At 45.9% G+C, this 18,858-nt stretch overlaps 1 protein-coding gene across 6 annotated transcripts in view; it reads right to left on the bottom strand.

Annotated features, from left to right (window-relative positions):
• Positions 1-18,858, bottom strand: part of Syt17 (synaptotagmin 17) — a 66,504-nt gene continuing 47,646 nt past the window's right edge. For all 6 annotated transcript variants that reach the window (XM_031388040.1, XM_031388039.1, XM_031388034.1 and 3 more), the window contains one exon: positions 1-1,318. In XM_031388040.1, coding sequence (XP_031243900.1) covers positions 1,122-1,318 — 197 coding nt within the window. In that variant the 3' untranslated portion in view covers positions 1-1,121. The remainder of the gene's footprint in view (positions 1,319-18,858) is intronic.

The following is an 18,858-nucleotide window of genomic DNA, read 5'->3' on the forward strand; positions in this document are numbered from 1 at the left end:
TGCCTGTCGCAAATAAATAATCTTTTATTTCAACAAGGGGTAACTCCCCATCACAGAGGACAATACGCTGTGGAGAAAGATACAGAAGCATCCCTCAAGGAAAGAACTATTCTAACTACACTAAAGCCTTAGCACATGAGACATGACTGTGGTGCACACACGAACACAGAAGGGTCACTGGAATCTGGTTAAGGGGAGAGGTCATGGTGGAGGGATGTGGCACCATTTTCATTCCCATGCCAGACCTTTGATGGGTCATAACCACCACGATTTAGTCAGACATGTTACCTTTGCTCTATCATAACCCTATTGATGGACACGTGTGAACTATTGCTACCTTAGTTGGGGTCTCTGATGCATGAGAGGACATGGGGTAAACTTGCATTGGATAAAAGGCAGAGGTAAGGGAGCTTCGTGGATAGAGGCCCTGGCCGCCACCTTGCTGTCTAACGGGATGAGTAGGCACACATGTACTCACCCGTGAGGGCACACTCACACTAACATATGCACACTCACCCACAGGGAGTCCCAGAAATAAGCTAACACAAGGACAAAGCAGGTGAGCCTGGGTTTGTGACATGGGCTTACTGTCTTCTGTCGCCCTTTGGTCTCTCCAAAGAGTCTAATCTATTTATCATATTTGCTAAGGAGAAAATAAAGATACTTACACCACTGGAGAAAGGGACCATGAGTGGAGACCCCAGGAAACAGTGGCCTGCTCAGAAGTTTCCTGGAAGATGTGGTTTTGAAGTAGGGAAACAGCTCCCCATCACGTATCAGCTGAACTCTTGGTAAACTGAGTCAGGCTCCTTCTAGGAGGGCCTCCTTTCTCTGGCCTGGGACATTGGGTGTGAACAAGAATAGGCACTGCTAATAAGTCCCACAGCAGAGCCTACCTGGCTTGTGATTTATGCATGAATGGAGTTTCTGGAAACTTCACAAGTTTCCCTCAATGAGGGTGGCTATTTCATGACCAACTGTCAGCTCACTCTCAGTACTGAGAGGGCGTTGTGTATGCACGTGCACAATGTGAAAGTATACGTAGGTGTGGGTTGAATATTTATGTGACACATTTTTCCCCTCTTTTTTTTAACAAATGAAGGTTGCCTTTCTTATGGTGATCAGGTCACCTCCAGGGAGGCAGGAGACACTCGGTCACATTCAGCCCGGGACCTCAGGCTATGCCACTGTTCCACTGCGGTGCGGTGAGTGTTGAGCATCCGCCGCCAGTGGTTGGATTCCGAGGGACCAGAGGAATACTGGCCGATGACGATCCTCCCGATGAAGTCATTGCTGCTTTTCATGTTGTGACCGAACACTAGAGAGTCAGAGGGGTGAGGGCAGGCAGGGAAGAAGTGAGGAGCAGGGGAAATGGGATGGGAGGCAGGTTCAAGACAGAGGTCATTAGTTCACACACCGCTCAGCGGCAAACATGGGGTTGTTGCTTTGGGGACATTGCTTTTTCTTATGGGGACAGTCTCCTAAGCACAGCTGAGGCTCCTAAGCACTGTTGTCCCTTAACAAGTCAGCCTTTCCCATTTACCAACTTTTGCATTGAATGTTTCATCTTTGAAGTGTGCCACCCACAATATGCAACTATAAGGTTACACCTCACTGACTTACACATTGCCTACAGAGCTCTTGTGAATGGACAGTTCCGGTGAGATAGCAAGCTGTCACTATAGTCCAGCTAAGTGGACACACCAAGGCTTTTTGTGTGTGTTCTAAGTGCACACACATGTGCCTTTGTGTGCACTTGCAGAGACCAGAAGAGGACGTCGTGTCCTGCTCTGTCATACTGCCCCCTGTTTCCTTATGGAGGGTCTCTCAGACTGATGACCAGCAAGCTCAGTGATCTTCCTGTCTCTGTATCCCCAAAGATCCTGCGTTGCAGGCATGCTCACTCAGCAAATGCTCAGCTTTTCAAATCCTCATGCTTGCATAGCAAGCACTCTTACCCACTGACCCATAATCTCCAGGTCAAACAAGAGTATATCAACAGTGGTATTGTTGATATCATGGTCTGAAACATACTCTGCTATGGATACTTGTCTGGTGATGTGATTAGCAGCATTTCTGTCATTTACCTACTAGATGCCAGTAGCAGCAGTCCTCAAGAAGTGACAACCCCAAATGTCTCTTGACATGGCCAATAATCTTGTAGGCAGTCAATCTAACACAAATGAGAGTAACTAGGGTTGAACTAAGAGGAGAGACATTCTGAGGTGAAACTTGGGTCTCTGAAGCAAGCAAGGGTGTTGATGTATCTCAGCTGTCAACTCTGAAGAATCTAGGATCACCTCGAGAGACTGGCTCCTGAACATGCCTGTGGATGATTATCTTGTTTAGATTAGTGGGAAGTGGGAAGACCTGCCCACTGTGGGTGGCATCATTCCCAAGGCTTAGGTCTTGAATTATACGGAAAAGGAGAAAATTTGCTGAACATATTGCTTACTGTTTCTTGACCAGCACCCAATGTAAACAGCTCCCTCAAACTCCTTCTGCCTTGACTTCCTAACATGATGGACTGTACTGGAACTGTCAGTCAAAATGAATTCTTTCTCCATTTTTTTTTTAGGTTGCTTTTGTCAGAGCATCTTATCACAACAAACAGGAAAAGTACCTATGACATAAGGTAAACTCTCTTATGCCTCTCTTTCCTCATTTAGTCGAGACTATTCTCACTTTGTCTTGAAAGTTAATACATAATGGAGATGAAATGATGTGTGTAGGGCTCCTAGCACACAGTGGCAAATGATGTATTATTGTTTTGATCCTAAATTTCTGTCCATTGACCTTACTAAAAAAAAAAAAAAAAAAAAAAAAAAAAAAAAAAAAAAACCACTTCCTCTTTTTCTCACAGTGAAGGCAGTTTCTTTCACGCCTTGTCACATCTGTCTCTCAGAAGGATTCTCTGTTAATTCCAATGCAAGCTTAATTAGTTAGTGTCTTTGGAACCAAATGAGATGGTTGGGCTGATTTATCCTCCTGGCCAAGTTCAGCCTCATTCTTTATCTGTGTGAAGATAGTTTAAGTGTGCTGTTTCACTAATGGGGAAGCAGGCTGTGCCTGTGCTATAAATGAAAGGCTAAAGAATGGGAAATATCACAGATTCGCCCAGCAGGAGCCAAGCAACGGCAGGCTAGCTCCCGGGAGGGGTACTGATTATCAAACAAACCAGCTCAAATCTAGAGCTGCAAACAGAGCTTGTGTGCTAGGGGTGAGCCTCTATTCTCCCTTGTGGGGTTCACATAGAGAATTCCAAGTGATAAGCAATGGGGGTTGGGAGAGAGAAAGTGTAAACACAAAATCTAGAAGGCCATCCAACATCTGAAAGCCAAAATACCTATTGAAACGGGGCAGGAGAAACACAATGCTTGCTCCAGGGTGTCTGGTGCTTGTCAGCTCTGGGGGCGGGGGTGGGGGGAGTTGGAACATGTATACTTTTTATACAGCTGGCAATGAGCTTGGGGTCCACAGACAGACCTCATTACATGAAGGTCATTTATGAACGGAAGGTAACAGTCACAGTGGAATCTTGGCTTAGTAAGAAAATTGTCAAGGCGATGCACCAAAAAAAAAAAAAAAAAAAAAAAATTGTGTAGATGAAAAAAAATTGTGTACATAACAGTCAAGCCCTTTTGGAACCATGTTTAGTAAGGAACATATGAGGCTTGATCTTACCAGACATGACAGGCTATCAAGGCTCATGCCTACAGTCCCAGCATGTAAGAGGTTGAGGCAGGAGAAATCTTGTGCCAAGACAAACTAAGCTATAGACTGAGTCCCCACTGCAGGAACTCCAAAGGAAAAAGTGACCACACACAGAAGCATCCCTCAATTGAGCATAGGTCCTGTATCCTGGAGAAAGAAGTTTTAAGGAAGGAAATCTTGAGTTGAGGAGAAGGCTCAATTAATTGTTTATCTGTATAAGCATAAGGACCAGAGTTTAGGTCCACAGCATCTACACAAATAGTTCCTGGTTGTTCCCTGGTCCCAGCTTAACCAAACTGGGTAGCTCCAGGATCAGAGAGAAATCCTATCTCAAAAAATAAGGTGAAGAGAGATTGAGGAAGACACCCAGCCTTGACTTTTGGCCTTACCATGCATATGTACACACACATACAAATGAATATGTGCACACACACACACATACAATACAGAGAGAGACAGACACAGGAGACAGAGAGAAAAAGGAGAGACAGAGACAAAGAAACAGGCAGAGAAACAGAGAGAAAGAGAAAGACAGAGAGAAGCAAGGGAAAATTTCAACACTCATGCAATTGAAGACTGAGTTGGTTCAACTTTTAGAGTTGGTTCAAAATAAAAAGCAGCTTGTACCCCAGCAATCTGCTCTAAGAGTGTGTCCCACAGCACCACCTACAAAACCAGATACAGGTAAGGACATACAAGGATACAGTAGGAATTGACAACATAAATCTTCCAGCCGGGCGTGGTGGCACATGCCTTTAATCTTAGCACTTGGGAGGCAGAGGCAGGTGGGTTTCTGAGTTCGAGGCAAGCCTGGTCGACAGAGTGAGTTCCAGGACAGCCAGGGCTACACAGAGAAACCCTGTCTTGAAAAACAAACAAACAAACAAAAAACAAAACAAAACAAAACAAAAAAATCCGTAAAGCTTCCAAGACAAGTACACCCCTCCATCTATTTTTATAAATAAAGTTTTGTTGACACACAGCCAACCCCATTTGCTTACATAATGATGACTTTGCTCTGCAAGACAGGGTTGAGATCTTAGTTTGTTTGGGTTGCTATGGAAAAGAGCCATAACCCAGGGGGCTTATAAACAACAGAAATCTATTTTTCGTGGTTCTGAAAATGGGGCAGGACGAGATCGAAGCATAGCATAGTCTTTCAGTTGGCTTTTTTGTTTTTCAAGACAGGGTTTTCCTAGCTGTCCTGGAACTCGCTTTGTAGACGAGGCTGGCCTTAAACTCATAGAGATCTGCCTGCCTCTGCCTCCCAAGTGCTGGGACTAAAGGCTTGTGCCAGTAGAGATGGCATCTTCTTCTTCTTTTTTTTTTTTATTTATTTATTATATGTAAGTACACTGTAGCTGTCTTCAGACGCTCCAGAAGAGGGCATCAGATCTCATTACGGGTGGTTGTGAGCCACCATGTGGTTGCTGGGATTTGAACTCATGACCTTCCGAAGAGCAGTCGGTGCTCTTCCCCGCTGAGCCATCTCACCAGCCCGATGGCATCTTCTTACTGTGTACTCACACACTGGGAGGGATAAGTCAGCTCTCTGAGGCCTTTTTTATCAAGCCACAAATCCCAAATGTGAGTTCTCGATACCCATGACTTAACCATGTCCCCACAAGACCACACCCTGATAGGATCAACACCTGGATTTGGTGGCATGTGTGATGGTGAATATGTAAGCCACAAAATGTGTTCAAGAGACATTATCTATCCTATGAGCCTTCAAATATTCACTATCCAATCCTTCCTAGAAAAAAAAAAGCCAACTGACATGTTAGGACACTGCATGCAAGAACAGAAAACTGTGGAAATGAGACTTTTCTCATGAAGAATCTGTTGACCTACCAGCATCCTGCCTGCCGCGCTCCCCCTCCCCCCTAACCACCCTAGAAGCTACTCCTGGCTTCTGTGGAGCTCGTCCTACTTTGGGCACCATGGCTGTATACCTGATCATGCCAATTTGTCTGTATAAACAGTGTGATTGATGGTGGGTGACTTGGGATACTCAATATCAGCTTGACTTCAGAGGGGCCTGGAGACTGGTGATTAGCTACTCAGGGGCTTGCCCTTGCCTATGCGGCCAAATCCACTGAATATCCCAGATGTCAAGGCTGGAGACAGCTTTCCCAGTTGCTAGAACTTTGAGCATGTTGCCACTCACCACTTCGGAAATATTACTGTCCTCTTGACTCCATTGGTGGAGGATGGTTGGATGCCGGGACTGAGTCTCTCTTAGTCTTTGCCCTATTTGTCTGGTTAGGTCTGTTCAGGCAGCTATGGGAAACTGCTAGAAATTAGGCAGCTTGCAAACACCAGAAACTTGTTTCTTATAATTCTAGAGTCTGGGAAGTCCAAGACTGAGGGGTAACACATTTGGAGTCTGGTAAGGAGGGCTTAGTCTCTGCGAAGATGGCACCTTCTTGCTTCACTCTTGATGGTGTATGGAGGAGAAGTGCAGAAACTCTCTGGGTCTCTCCTCTATGAGAAGAATCCCAATCCTGAGAGTGGTGCCTGATTACCTAACATCCCCTGGGGGTCCCATTATGCTTCCTTAGTAGCTCATTTGCACCCTAAGTAATAGTGTCATCTACTTAGAATATGCTTTGTGGATGCCAATACCAAGAGTGGAGAGCACTAATTAACCTCTGATGTAATATAATGGGATCTATATATATGACTGCTGGAAATGAGACAGAGCCTCATATTCAAAAGGAGGGGGGCATCTCCAAGACACACAGTTCACCTTACTGTCAAGAGAGCCTTTCTCTGGAGGGAAATCCTACTTTTTGTGTTATATAAGTCTATAAGAGTAACTTCATGTAACAAGCACATATTATGTTGGAAGAAAGCAAAAACAGCCGTTATTAGAGGATCCACATCGAAATCGCCAGAAGGGAAGGAAAGGAAACGGAAGCATCATAGCCTACGCTTCCCAGCCCAACTTGCAAAGTAACTTGGCTGGTGAATTATTAGGCCCTGGAGAGGCGGGAGCTCTCCTGGTGATTCAGCCCTGGTGGATGGGAAGGCTGCCTCTATGGCCATCTGAAGTAACTGGCAGGCACTGGCACTTGCAAACTGCTTAGGAAAGTTATGCAGCCCTGACCGTCTGTGGAAAAATACACAATTTTGAATGCAAATATTAAGTTGAGGTTGAATAAAGCTAATGGCATTGAATGTAAAAGCAGTGGAAGAAAAGTCCAGAGATGATGTCACCACAAATACTTAGTTCTGTGTCACTGCAGAGAACAGAGACTTGAGATTAGAGGCCAGGTGTGGTAGCACATGGCTTTGATCCCAGCATGCAGGAGGCAGAGGCTGATGGATCTCTGTGAGTTCAAGGCCAGCCACCAGACCACTACGTAGTGAGACCCTGTCTCAAAAACAAAACACAGATTAGAATGTAGCCTGCTGGGGCATCCCTGTAATTTCAGCCTGTATGAGTCTGAGGTAAGAGGATCAGAAGTTTAAAGTGAGTACAGTGTCTCAAACAAGCAAACACAAAAGAAGCCAGCATGGTGTCTGAGACAGTGGGGCAGATATCCCTGCCCCTCCACCTGTGGCTTAAGGAACCAAATCCAATAGCTAGTGAGTGACCATGCTCACAGTACTCAAGTACAGGAAAGCAATCCCTTCTGACTAGATCCTTATGTTCCTTCTCCCTGCAAATAGTCTTTACTGGTTGTCATGGAGCATGCATGTGAAAGCAGACATTAATGTATTACTGTAACACACACATACATATGTACACACATATACACACATACTCATACACACACACACACACACACACACACACATACACACATGCACCCTCTCCTACTTGTCATTCAAAATTAATTTCCCAGAAGCTTGTGTAACCCAGACCATAGGCAGTCAAAACAGATATCACAAACTCTGTGTGTACCATGAGGAGGGATTCTCAGGCCCTCTCCAAGGACCTGTTTATACTTCATGGGTTTTGTGGGCCTCAGTGTGACCATGAGAAGATGGTGGAACCTTTAAAAGGGAGAGCCCAGGGAAGGTGTTTAGGTTATGGGGGTCCTGTTTTCAGAAGGAATAAGGTAGTGCTTAGGGGACCCTGGGTAGGTACTGTAAAAGTGGGTTGTTATGGAAGAGTAAGCCTGAGTTCTCAGTTTCCCTGGCTTTCCATCTTGCCAAGGGATCCCCAACCCTTGATGTCTTATTGAGATCTTTAATAAGAGACAAAAAGTTGGGGCTACTCAATCTTGACTTTCAGCCTCTCGATGTAGTAAACAAATCTCTTTTCTTAGTGCATACCCAGCCTTGGGTATTTTGCTATAGTAATGGAGAATGAGCTAATAAGATTGGTCATCTCTTTTCCCCATCTGAAATACTATACATGAATGTAGTGGACTGTGACTATTGGGCAGCCACAAGGACTCGAACAGGTAGCACAGAATGAGGGCTTCTGGGAAGAGAACATCAGCTCTCTGTAGAGAGATGGAGACTCACTCTGCCATGATTCCTGTCTATGATTATGACTCTCAGTCTATAAGAAGCTCAGCGCTCCACTGTGAGTCAAAGGGCACATGAAAAGTTTTGTTTCAAACAGCGAAAGTCTAAGGAGAAAGTGTTCAGTAAGGGAGTTTTTCCTTATGTGGAGTCCTTTAGCCTATCCCTTAGCGGATCAGAGCAAGCCTCTGAACTACACAGATCTCAAGCATCCTGAAGCTGCGCTCAGTCGGTCGCCCTCTGTGGACAGCACACTGAAGTCTGGCTCCCTTCTTCAGGCACTGCATAGACCCCCACGCCCACCCTGTCCTGTGGAGTCCACTTTCTGGAATTCCAGATCCAACTTGTCTCTAAAGAGTTGTCAACCAAAGTGCGGACTTCTGGAGTCCCAATCATCATGGCAAGTCGGTTCAGAGAAAAAGAGGGTGCCTACTGGGCTCCACAGTCAGGCTCTGAGGGCCAGTGAAGATGATGCCCTTGCTTATTGAGCATGTGCTATGTGTTAACCCCACACTGAACCTTCAGATGAGCTCTTTCCAGAACAGGGAACAAGTCTCAAAACTGTGGACATTTGGGACTAATCAATCTATGATGTGAGGGGTTAGTTAGTTAGTCATCTTGAGAAATGAAGGATGCTAATCAGCATTCTGCATTCTGCCTACTGAAAACTAGTAATACCGCACTCAGTATTACTAACACACACACACACACACACACACACACACACCAGGGGGGGGGCAAGGAAGAAGACAGAAACAGGAAACAGAGAGACACACACAGAATGGGGAGAGAGACAGAGAGGAACACAGAGAGAGGGAGGGAAGAAACAGAGAGGTAGAGGGAAAGAGATGAAAGAGACTAAATGAGAGAGAGGGGGATAGAGAAAAAAAGACAAAAATGATTGGGGGAGAGTGCCCATTCACCGATTTCACATCTGGGAAAACTGAGGTCTAGGGAAATAATGAGGAATCTCTTCGGGCTCCAGTCAAAATCTAGCTAACTCAAACCAGCTGTGGTAAGCTGAAGCATCCCATGTTGACACTTGCTATGAAGATGAATATGTTCTTCCCTGCTGGAGCTAAACTCCTTTGGTTGCTAATTCCCTTTGCCAAGGCAGATGATTCTAGAAGGGAAGCTGGATGCCTTCAAATATGGGTGTGATAAACATTACAAATTAAAGGGGGGTGGTCCTCTGCTTTGTCAAGGAGAACAGGCTCAGTTTCCTCTTGTGCATGCTGGGTCATAGGTAATTATGGGTTTTCTTCCATGTCCCCAGACCTGCAGTGCAACTTTAGGCCTGCAGCACAGCATAGGCCCACCCCTGACCATGTGTGGGACCTTAACACATCCATACAACACTCTGGAGCCCACCTCTTGGGTGCTGGAGTAAGTTGCCTCCCCATTTCTATAAAAAAAATGTGGTCAGCTAGCTGTGACCTCATCTTAGGTTATTTTATGACCATGGGGAGTAAGGAGGGCCTGCATTTCAGGATGTACATGAGTTAACCCCAGATAGACCCATGGACGGGGTCTATGCATCTGATTCCTCCCACCCTTGCACAGATCAGTTCTGCATACCCCAAAGAAGTAACCCCCCATTATTGTTACTTTCCACAAAATCCTTTCAGAAGCAAGCACCCTGAAATCAACAAGCTGCTTCAGGCTTGTCTCCACAGCAAGTTACCTCAGGAGGCTGGAGTTGTGGCTCAAGCAGGAAGACTTGGGCTCGATCCCAGAACCCTTATAAAGAGCTGATTCTAGTGACATGTGCTTGTAATCCCAGAGCTGGGGAGGTGTAGGCAGGCAGGTCCCTGGGGCTCACTGGCCAGCCAGCCTAACCTAACCTGAAAGCCCCAGGTCTCAGTGACAGATGTTGTCTCGAAAATCAAGGAGGACAGCTTCTGAGGAATGGCAGCCAGAGTTGACCACTGGCTTCCAAACCCTCAAGCAAACATATGTAGGAACACACACATCAGTCCCCTCCTTCATATACCAGTTCTATCTAGCCCCTTTCCTGGCCTCATTTTCCATACTAATCCATCCGTAGGCAGGTTTTGTGTGCCTTCTCAGGTGCTGTTCCACTGGGCGGAGGCAGAGAGCACTGCCTGAGAGATTTCACCCTGACTATAAGCTTTCCTGGCTCTGCTCATGACTCACAGCAGCTACTCAGACAAATCTGTTTTCCTCCGCCTTTTCGTTCCCACAGCCATAAGGACAGTCTGGGTAGTCACACTTTAACCACTGAGGTGGTTAAACCATTGCTGACCCTGACCTCTGCCATCCAGGCACTGGGAGAGCGCTTGATCCACAGCCCTACCGGCAAGGTCTAGTCCATATCCCTTACCCCCTTGCAGATGGGATATCCAGGGCTCAGAGGCAGAAACGGAAAGCTAGGCACCACTGTCCTTTCCTTTCCTGGTCCCTCTTCCTGACCCTCTCATAGGGAGAGGACAAGACTGAGGTACAATGCAGGACAGGGCTGGGGAAATAACTCAGTCAGCAAAATGATCCCCACACAATCCTGAGGACCCGAGTTCAATCCCCAGAGCCAGGCATGGGTGCATACCTAAAATCCTAGTGGTGGGGAGCTGGAGACAAGTGGATCTCTGGGGCTTGCTGTGAACCATCCTATCCAGTCTACAAGCTCTGAGTTATGTGAAACACCCTGTCTCAAAAACTAAGTGGGGTGTGATTGACAAATACAGCCAAGGCAGAGGTCTGGCTCTCTCTCTCTCTCTCTTTCTCTACACACACACACACACACACACACACACACACACACACACACAAACACACACGATATACAGAAGCTCCTTGATTTATGATGCTTGTGTCCCAATATGCCTATCATAACTTAGAACAACCTAGGGGTTTTATTTTAGTTCACAATTCCATGGTATAGTCCATTAGAGGAAGTGAAAACGGCCGGATCCAGAAGCAGCAACCCAGTCAAGAGCAGAGAGAAATGAGTGCCTGCATGCTAGTGCTTAGTTAACATTCTCCACTCACATGGTTCAGAAATTCCTTCTTAGGGAATGGTGCCTCCCACAGTGTGAGGTGGGGTCTTCCAATGTCAATTAATGAAGTCAAAATACTGTCCCCTCCCTGCCCATGGGCAATGCCTTATGGGGACACTCTACCTAGGTAATTATAGATTTCATCAAGTATATAATTAAAACTAACCAGAACAGATGGTTTATCAATTAGATCTCTTTTCTGTCCTTAAGAAATGGAAACCCCTTTGGACCACTTCTTTATGCATTTGTGTGGAGTCTGTGGAGGCTGTGTTGGCTAAGATGACGTGTGAGCTGAAACCCCACTTTCAGATCCGGGTGTGAATCACACCATTTTTTGGAAGCATCTGAAGGTGTAACTATAAAGCAATGTTTTTGTTTTTACATGAGTCTCCAAAATTTCTACATTGGACTGACGACTGTCTCTGCCCATTTGTTGCAGAGATGCAAGCAGGGCCTTGGGGAAAAACATTCTCTACCAACAGTCTTCAGAGCTAGTCACAAGACACCTGCTGATGCTTTAGGGGCACAAAGAACTATGTCTTCCTCACTTGGATACCTATTGTTTCAGAGAGATTCTGTCATTTATTAGACCTGGGGCACTTCTGCAGGATTTTTCCAGATGTGCCCCAGGTGAGTCTAATGTATTAGACTCTGTGTAAAATAAAAATTGCAAGTGGCCTGAGCTCTTTGATAGGCTATATAAAGGGACCCATTGTGGTCTGATCTTCGTTGCCAACTTGACAGGACCAGGAAGTGTCTAGGACCTTTGTAAGCACACTTCTGGTGTGTCTGAGGTATTTCTAGAGATGATCATGAGGGTTCTGATATCATCATATTTTGATGGAGTCCTAATATGGTGGCTATGTGAGGATGTAGCAAAAGCGGGAGGCAGGGCCTAGTTGGAGGGCATGGGCCACGGTGGGACGTGGGATGTTGTGGAGCTACATTTAACCCTGCTGCCTTCCTGGACTACCATGTAACTCTGCTTCCTGTCTGTCAGGAAGAAGCTCCCCTGGCACAAAGCTAGAAGTGGAAGCCTCTGAAACAGAGAACCCAAATCTCTCTCCTCCTGAGCTGCTCTCTCAGGTGTGCACCACAGCTTTGCAGTCTTGACTGAACAGCAGCTGCTCCTGCTCTCTGCCCTTATTGGAGTAAACCTCGGTGAACACGGCAGCTCTAACCTGAGGCTCGCTCGCTGAAGGGCTTATGGAGAACATTGTCTAGGATGAGCAGGTCCCTTTAACACTCTCTCCCAAGAGACAACCAGGAATGTGTTCATGGAAGTTCACTTGTTCCCAATAGAATAAGTCATTTCTCCCCCGGGAGGAGAGGACAGATGGCAGGAAGATTGTGTGCAGACGTGCTGCTTTAGGCCAGAGTGTACACACTGTGTCCATGAACAACCGGATTGCAAAGATTTTTAAGCTCTCTGCTGAAGTGATCCAACCATGCTGTTGAAAGAGAAAGCAACTATAGGTAGTTGTCCATAAACAGGACATGACTAGGCTCCAATAAAATTTTATTTGTAAAACAAGAAGTGGGCCCCAGTTAGACTATGGGCTGTAGTTTGCTCTCAAAGTGTGAGCCCCAGACCACAGCATTAGCACCACTTTACTCTGGATCTGAAATGGCCTCCAAAAGCTAAAACTTGGTTGCCTGTGATGCTACTTGGAGGTGGTGGATCTTTTAAGAGGCAGGAATAAGTAGGCCATTGGGGGTCTAAATCCCCCTTTTGAGTGGGGAGAGAAGCACTTGATGCATTATGCAGCTCAAGTTGATCTTCAACACACAATCCTCTTGCTTCAGTCTAATTGTCAGGATTACTAATTGCAGAAGGCAGGCCTTGAGGACTACACTGGAGAAGCCAACAAGATGGCTCAGTGGATAAAGGGCTTGCTGCTGCATGAGTCTGCCAGAAGATCCCTGGAACCCACTGGAGCCCACAGAGGAAGGAGAGAACTACTTCTTAAAGGTTTTCCTGGCACACACACACACACACACACACACACACACACACACACACACACCACACACACTGCCGCCTCTGCCCCACCGCAGCCATCCCCCTCACCCCCTCATGGTCACTATCAACAAAAGACTCCCTTACATTTCCTCCTCTATCCCCCCCCCCAATTCTGCCAGTCCTGCCACAGAGTACTGCTTTGCCACAGGTTTAAAATCAACCCTGACAATGACCTCTGACTGATACCCCTGAGGCTGTCAGCCCCAAACAAATCTTTCCTTCTTTAAAATGCTCTATCTCAGCTATTCAGTCCTGGGGATGAAATGCGATGAATACAGGCTCCCAGCATCTGCATTCTTTTTGTGTTTTGGAGACAGGGTCTCAGTCACTTCCCCAAAGCTGGGGTTGCAGGTGTACCCAGCCAAGCGTCTGTACACTTAAAATCCTTCACAGGTGATACCAATGTTCCACTGTCTGGCACTGTCTGGCCTATGAACCCTTGCAACATTAATCTAGGGAATAGAATCCTCATAAAAATACCCAGAGAAATCAGATCTCTGCCTTTGGAATGGTGCCTTGGTCTTCCTTTTGGCTAAGCTTCTTTTCGGTGACCCAGGCTGTTACAAACCTCTCACTTCAAAGGATAAAAACCATTATCAGTGTTTTCCTTTTAAGGTGGTACAGATACTGCCATGTAGCTTTAAGACAAAAGTGAAGGTTACACTTTGTTAAAATTCCTCCGAGGAGCCCAAAAGATGGCTCAGTGGGGTAAAGGCACTTGTGGCTGAGCTTGATGACCTGAGTTTGATTTCATACCATTGAAGGAAAAAACCAATCCTGCAAGCTTGATCCCAAGCAGCATCTCTACACATGCTACCCATGAGCGCTCTCTCTCTGTGTCTGTCTGACTGTCTGTCTGTCTGTCTCTCTCTCTGAGGCACATATATATGAGTACAAATGTAATAAAAAATTTAAATGCCTTTGAGGCTTCTGAACCATTCATTCCTTTATTCCTTCTGTGTGAGACTCCTTTTCAGACATGAGTGTGGCTCATACTATCAAGAGGGAAGAAGCAGCTTAAGCCCTGTTCTTTCTTGCTTGTCCTCTGTAATTGCTCCTTATTCCCAGCCTTCACAGGTCACAATGGCATTTGTCATGGATCAAGGTGAGGGTGATGGGGAGGTGGAGCTGAGTCTTACCTTATGCTTTGGGTTAAAGCTGGGGTTGAACTAGATGCCCTATTTATTATAATTTATCATAACATTTATCATGCTAGTCGCCTAAGAGAAACTTATGAGTGAGAAAAATAGACACTCAGACAGGATGCCCAGGTACAGGAAATGGAAAGAGCAAGTTCTAGTCAAGTGTATACATTCTGGAAATTAGCAAGAGTCATAGAGAGGGCACACACACACACACACACACACACACACACAAATATGAGCACAAAACACACAAACTCATGCACACATGAGCACACACATGAGACACACATGAGCATGCAAACATACACATACACATGAGCACACCCACAAACACATATACAAGTACATTCCTATAGGAAAACAACAATAAACTGTTTAAAATGACTTCTTTATGTAGGTGAAATTCGAGACTCTTACTTCCTATTCTAGTCCTCCCTTCTTATAGTTATCATATATGTATGCACATAGTTTTCCTTTTAATAATACAAATTTTATTTTCTGTAAATATCACTAATATAGAAATATGACAATTACTGTATTTATAGAAATACATAGTAATACCTAATAAAAAATATAAATTATATGAATAATACATATTATGTGCTCATGTATGAGTATACATACATATGTATAATTTGTATGTGTGCATGCATGTAGGTGAGTGTGTAGGGGCAGATGTGTGTATGTGTAGAGACCAGAGGCCGACCTTAGATGTCATTCGTCAGTCACCTTATATTTAAGGTTTTGCCAGGTGAGCCCCAGATCTCCATCTTTCTTCACCTCCCCAGTGCTGGGGTGTATGTAGTGAGAAGTCTGGAATTTTGGTTTCTTTAAAAAATACAGAGATATTATAATTTTTTTTTTAATTTTAATCCCAGGTGTAGAGATCCAAGGCTACTCTGGTCTGTCCACAGCAGCTGACTATGATTTGCTTCATGCTCTAGGAGAGGCACGGTTTTGCCCGTTGAAGATAGTTTCTGTGATTGTGTGACATTTGGAATTCTGGGAACTTTTCAGGGGGTGTATAAATGCTAGGGCCCTGATAGGTGGGGTTGGTGGTTGTTGCTGGGGTTGGTTGTGGTTTGTTAATAGTTATGCTCAAAGAAGAAACAAGAAAAAAATTAGATTCAGAGTTCTCTATTTCTCTCTCCTCCTTCTATCCTTCTTTCTCTCCTATCTAGTGACAGTGTGCGAAACCAGTGTGTGTGTGTGTGTGTGTGTGTGTGTGTGTGTGTGTGTGTGTGTAAGAGTGGAAAAAGAAAAACCCACAAAATAGCTAAGACCAGCTACACTGGGGTTCCTGGAGATTCAAGGCAGGTCCTTGTGCTTGTGTGGCAAGCACTCCACATGGCAAGCAATGTACTAACTGGTCTCTCTCGCCAGTCCTGGTGTCTGTGGTCCTGTCACTGTATGCAAGGGACATGTGCCCATGAGCCAAGAGTGGTAAAGGAGTAGAGAGCTGACTGGTAAAACCTCTGCTCACTCCCTAAGACGCCTCCCTTCCTCCTCTGCGGCCCTCGGTCCACCTGCCCCAGCTGCAACAGCTGGCCTACAGGATTTGTTTGCAGAGGAGGACATTTCTGTTTGCACACATTTTTGTAGGGAATGGATACAGGCAAAATGGAAGGCAAGCAAAACCTGCTGAAATCCACAAAGAGGAGCAGGCAGCATGACTTCCTCCCTTGCTCCACACCGGACAGCTAAGGAAAACTGCCCCAGGGAGAGTAATTAAGTCCCAGACAGGATAGGCAGAAGTCCTCGAGCTCCACCCTCCCTGTGCCAATCTACCCTTCCAGACTTTGGTCAGAGGCCACACCCCAGACAGATCCCAGCTCTAGCCCAGCATGTCTCAGGCTCAACAGCACTGTCATTGACCCTGTAACCTTCCTCTTTTCAGGCCGCTGTACATCGCTGGGTGCTTAGCAGTGTCTCTGGCCTCTACCAGTACACTAGATGCCTGTACCATCTCCTAGTCTCTGACAACCAAAAATAGCACCAGACATCTGCTAGAGGGTTAAGTTGGTTTCTACTGTGGACCACATGTCTGGATTAACAGGTCCTTAGAGCATCCCAGGCTACTATTAGGCATTTAGTGATGGGACCCTCAACATTGACTCTGCCTCTGAGCTTGGAGGCAAACAGTACTCAGGAAAGGCCAGAGAGGAAGCAGGGCAAGCTGTGTGAGGCACAGAATAGCTGTGCTATTTGCTGGCTGCAGAGAAGGTTGTGTGATCCTCACAGTCTGATGGCCATTCTCCCTGGCCTGCACAGATGGACTACATTTCCCAGCCTCCTCTGCAGTGAGATGTGTTCCTTCTATATTCCTTTTCTTGATGTAAAATCTCCCCATACAACAATCAATGCCTGTCCCTCTTTGGCTCTCTGTCCTGTCTCTTGTCCCTGTTGCAACAAGTGGCTGGAAATGAAAGCTAGAAAAGCCCGAGATCATGGCAGAGCCCAGGAACCCTGGTCACAACTCCACATGGAAGCCAATCATGGAAGGAGCCTCAGGGCCACTGTGCTGGGAAGCAGCAAGCTTCTGTCGCAGCAAAGCACAGAACCTCGTGTGGAGGCCGACCTATTGCAGCAGCCGCCCTTCCCTTTACTATACATGACCTCTATCTAGCCTTTCAGTAGGTCATTTGAACTTCCTGGGCCGCCCTGAAAAATGGGCTGATAACAGCAGATTGTTCATCCCTCATTCAGACATGCAGAATCTCGCAAGATCTCATACATCTTGAATGCAGACATGATAGAGAATGTCACACCATGAGATCTTGTTTTATGCAAAAAGTTGGGACACGTTGTATCGAAGTCCCTTTTGACTGTATGTATAAGGTACACATGAAAATAATCGTAAAAGATAAATGAACATCATGTTTAGACTTTTGTCTTATTCCCAAGATAGCTCATTATGAATATGCAAATAATTTTAAAAATCTGAAACACTTCTGGTCCTAGGCATTTTACAAAAGTGGCACGTACTTTATCTGGTCATCGTGACGTTCACTGAGACGTTAGAGTTTTTCAGGACAGGCCCAGGTAGACATTGTGTACTTTATAAAGGTTGGCTATTACTATTGTGGGACCATCAGGTTCCTGCTGATATCAGTTAAGAGTCCCCTGACCTGTTTCTTGTATAGCCTTACTGAGTAAACTTGGAAAAGTTCTTAAACATCCCACAGACTTGATTGGATTTTAGGAACACCTTCCCCCAAATCTCCCTTTCTAGTCCTGGGGATTGAACTCAGGACCTCATGCCCTCTAGACAAGCAATCTGCCACTTAGCCACACCCCCAGATCTTTGTTTTCTTTACTTTTTATTTTGAAACAGGCTTTCATTAAGTTGCTCAGACTGGCTGTGAACTCACTCTGTACTCCAGGTAGGCCTTCAACTTTCCCTCTTCTTCTTAAGTTAGCTGGGATTGCAAGCCAGGCCCAGCTACGAATACTTCTTGTAACAACACTCTCATTTGAGCATCAGGTTATCCGGAACATGTTAGGTGTCCTGCCTCTCCTCACTCAGAGGCCACTAAGAGGTCAAGGCGGCCTTAAATCGATGGGAAGAGGACTCACCCACGAAGCACCCACAGATTCCTGCAGACTCCAATGCATTAAGCAGGATGAGGGCCATCTCATAGCAGACACGTGGTGATACTTCGGCTGCCAGGTCAGTGGACAAGGCACAAGTCTGTTGGCCTAAAGGACCTGCCACAAAGTCTCAACTCTCTCCAGTGGCCAGTGTGGAATGCTTATTGATGAAGCTGGAAGGGAAGCCTGCTCCTTTGCTTCTCATTTATGTTCGTTAGCATTATGTTCACCTGCGTTCATGCACATGAGCACGCATCCTTGCCAAAGTGAGCGGTTGACATTAGCTGCCCTCCTCAGTCACTCTCCACATTACTTTTTGAGGCAGGGTTGTTCATTGAGCCTGGAGCTCACTGACTGGCTACCCTGGCTGGCCAGCAAGCTGAAGGGATCCTGTTTCTCTCTCCCTGGTGTTGAGATTACTGATGTGTGTGGGCACACCCCGTTTTATGTAGTTCTAGGGATCAGAACGCAGGTTCTCATATTTACGTGGTCAGCACTTTCTCCTGAGCTCCTGCCTGTCCTGCATTCCTGAGTGTTCTGGGTAAACGACACCGCTGTCTAAGCCTCTCTAAGAGTAACTCCTGTAGAAGCAGCCATGTCTTGCTCTGATGCTGGGGGCTGAGGAAGCAGAAACCCTGAGAAGTTTTCATGTCGACTTACAAACTGGAAAAGCGAGAAAGTGACACCCACAGAGCATCTGCTCTGTGCGAAGTCCTTGTATGCACGCTGTCTTACTCGGTCCTCCACAGAACCATGAGCCACATCTGTTCCAGTGCTAACAGCCTTAGGTATACAGTAGGTGTTGGATAAATACTCACCATCTACAGTCCTAACCATAGCCCTGCACTCCCTTCATTGATTCTGATATAGACATTCTCTCTCTCTC

This window comes from Mastomys coucha, unplaced genomic scaffold, assembly GCF_008632895.1.
Source record: "Mastomys coucha isolate ucsf_1 unplaced genomic scaffold, UCSF_Mcou_1 pScaffold21, whole genome shotgun sequence".
NCBI classification, from domain to species: Eukaryota; Metazoa; Chordata; class Mammalia; order Rodentia; family Muridae; genus Mastomys; species Mastomys coucha.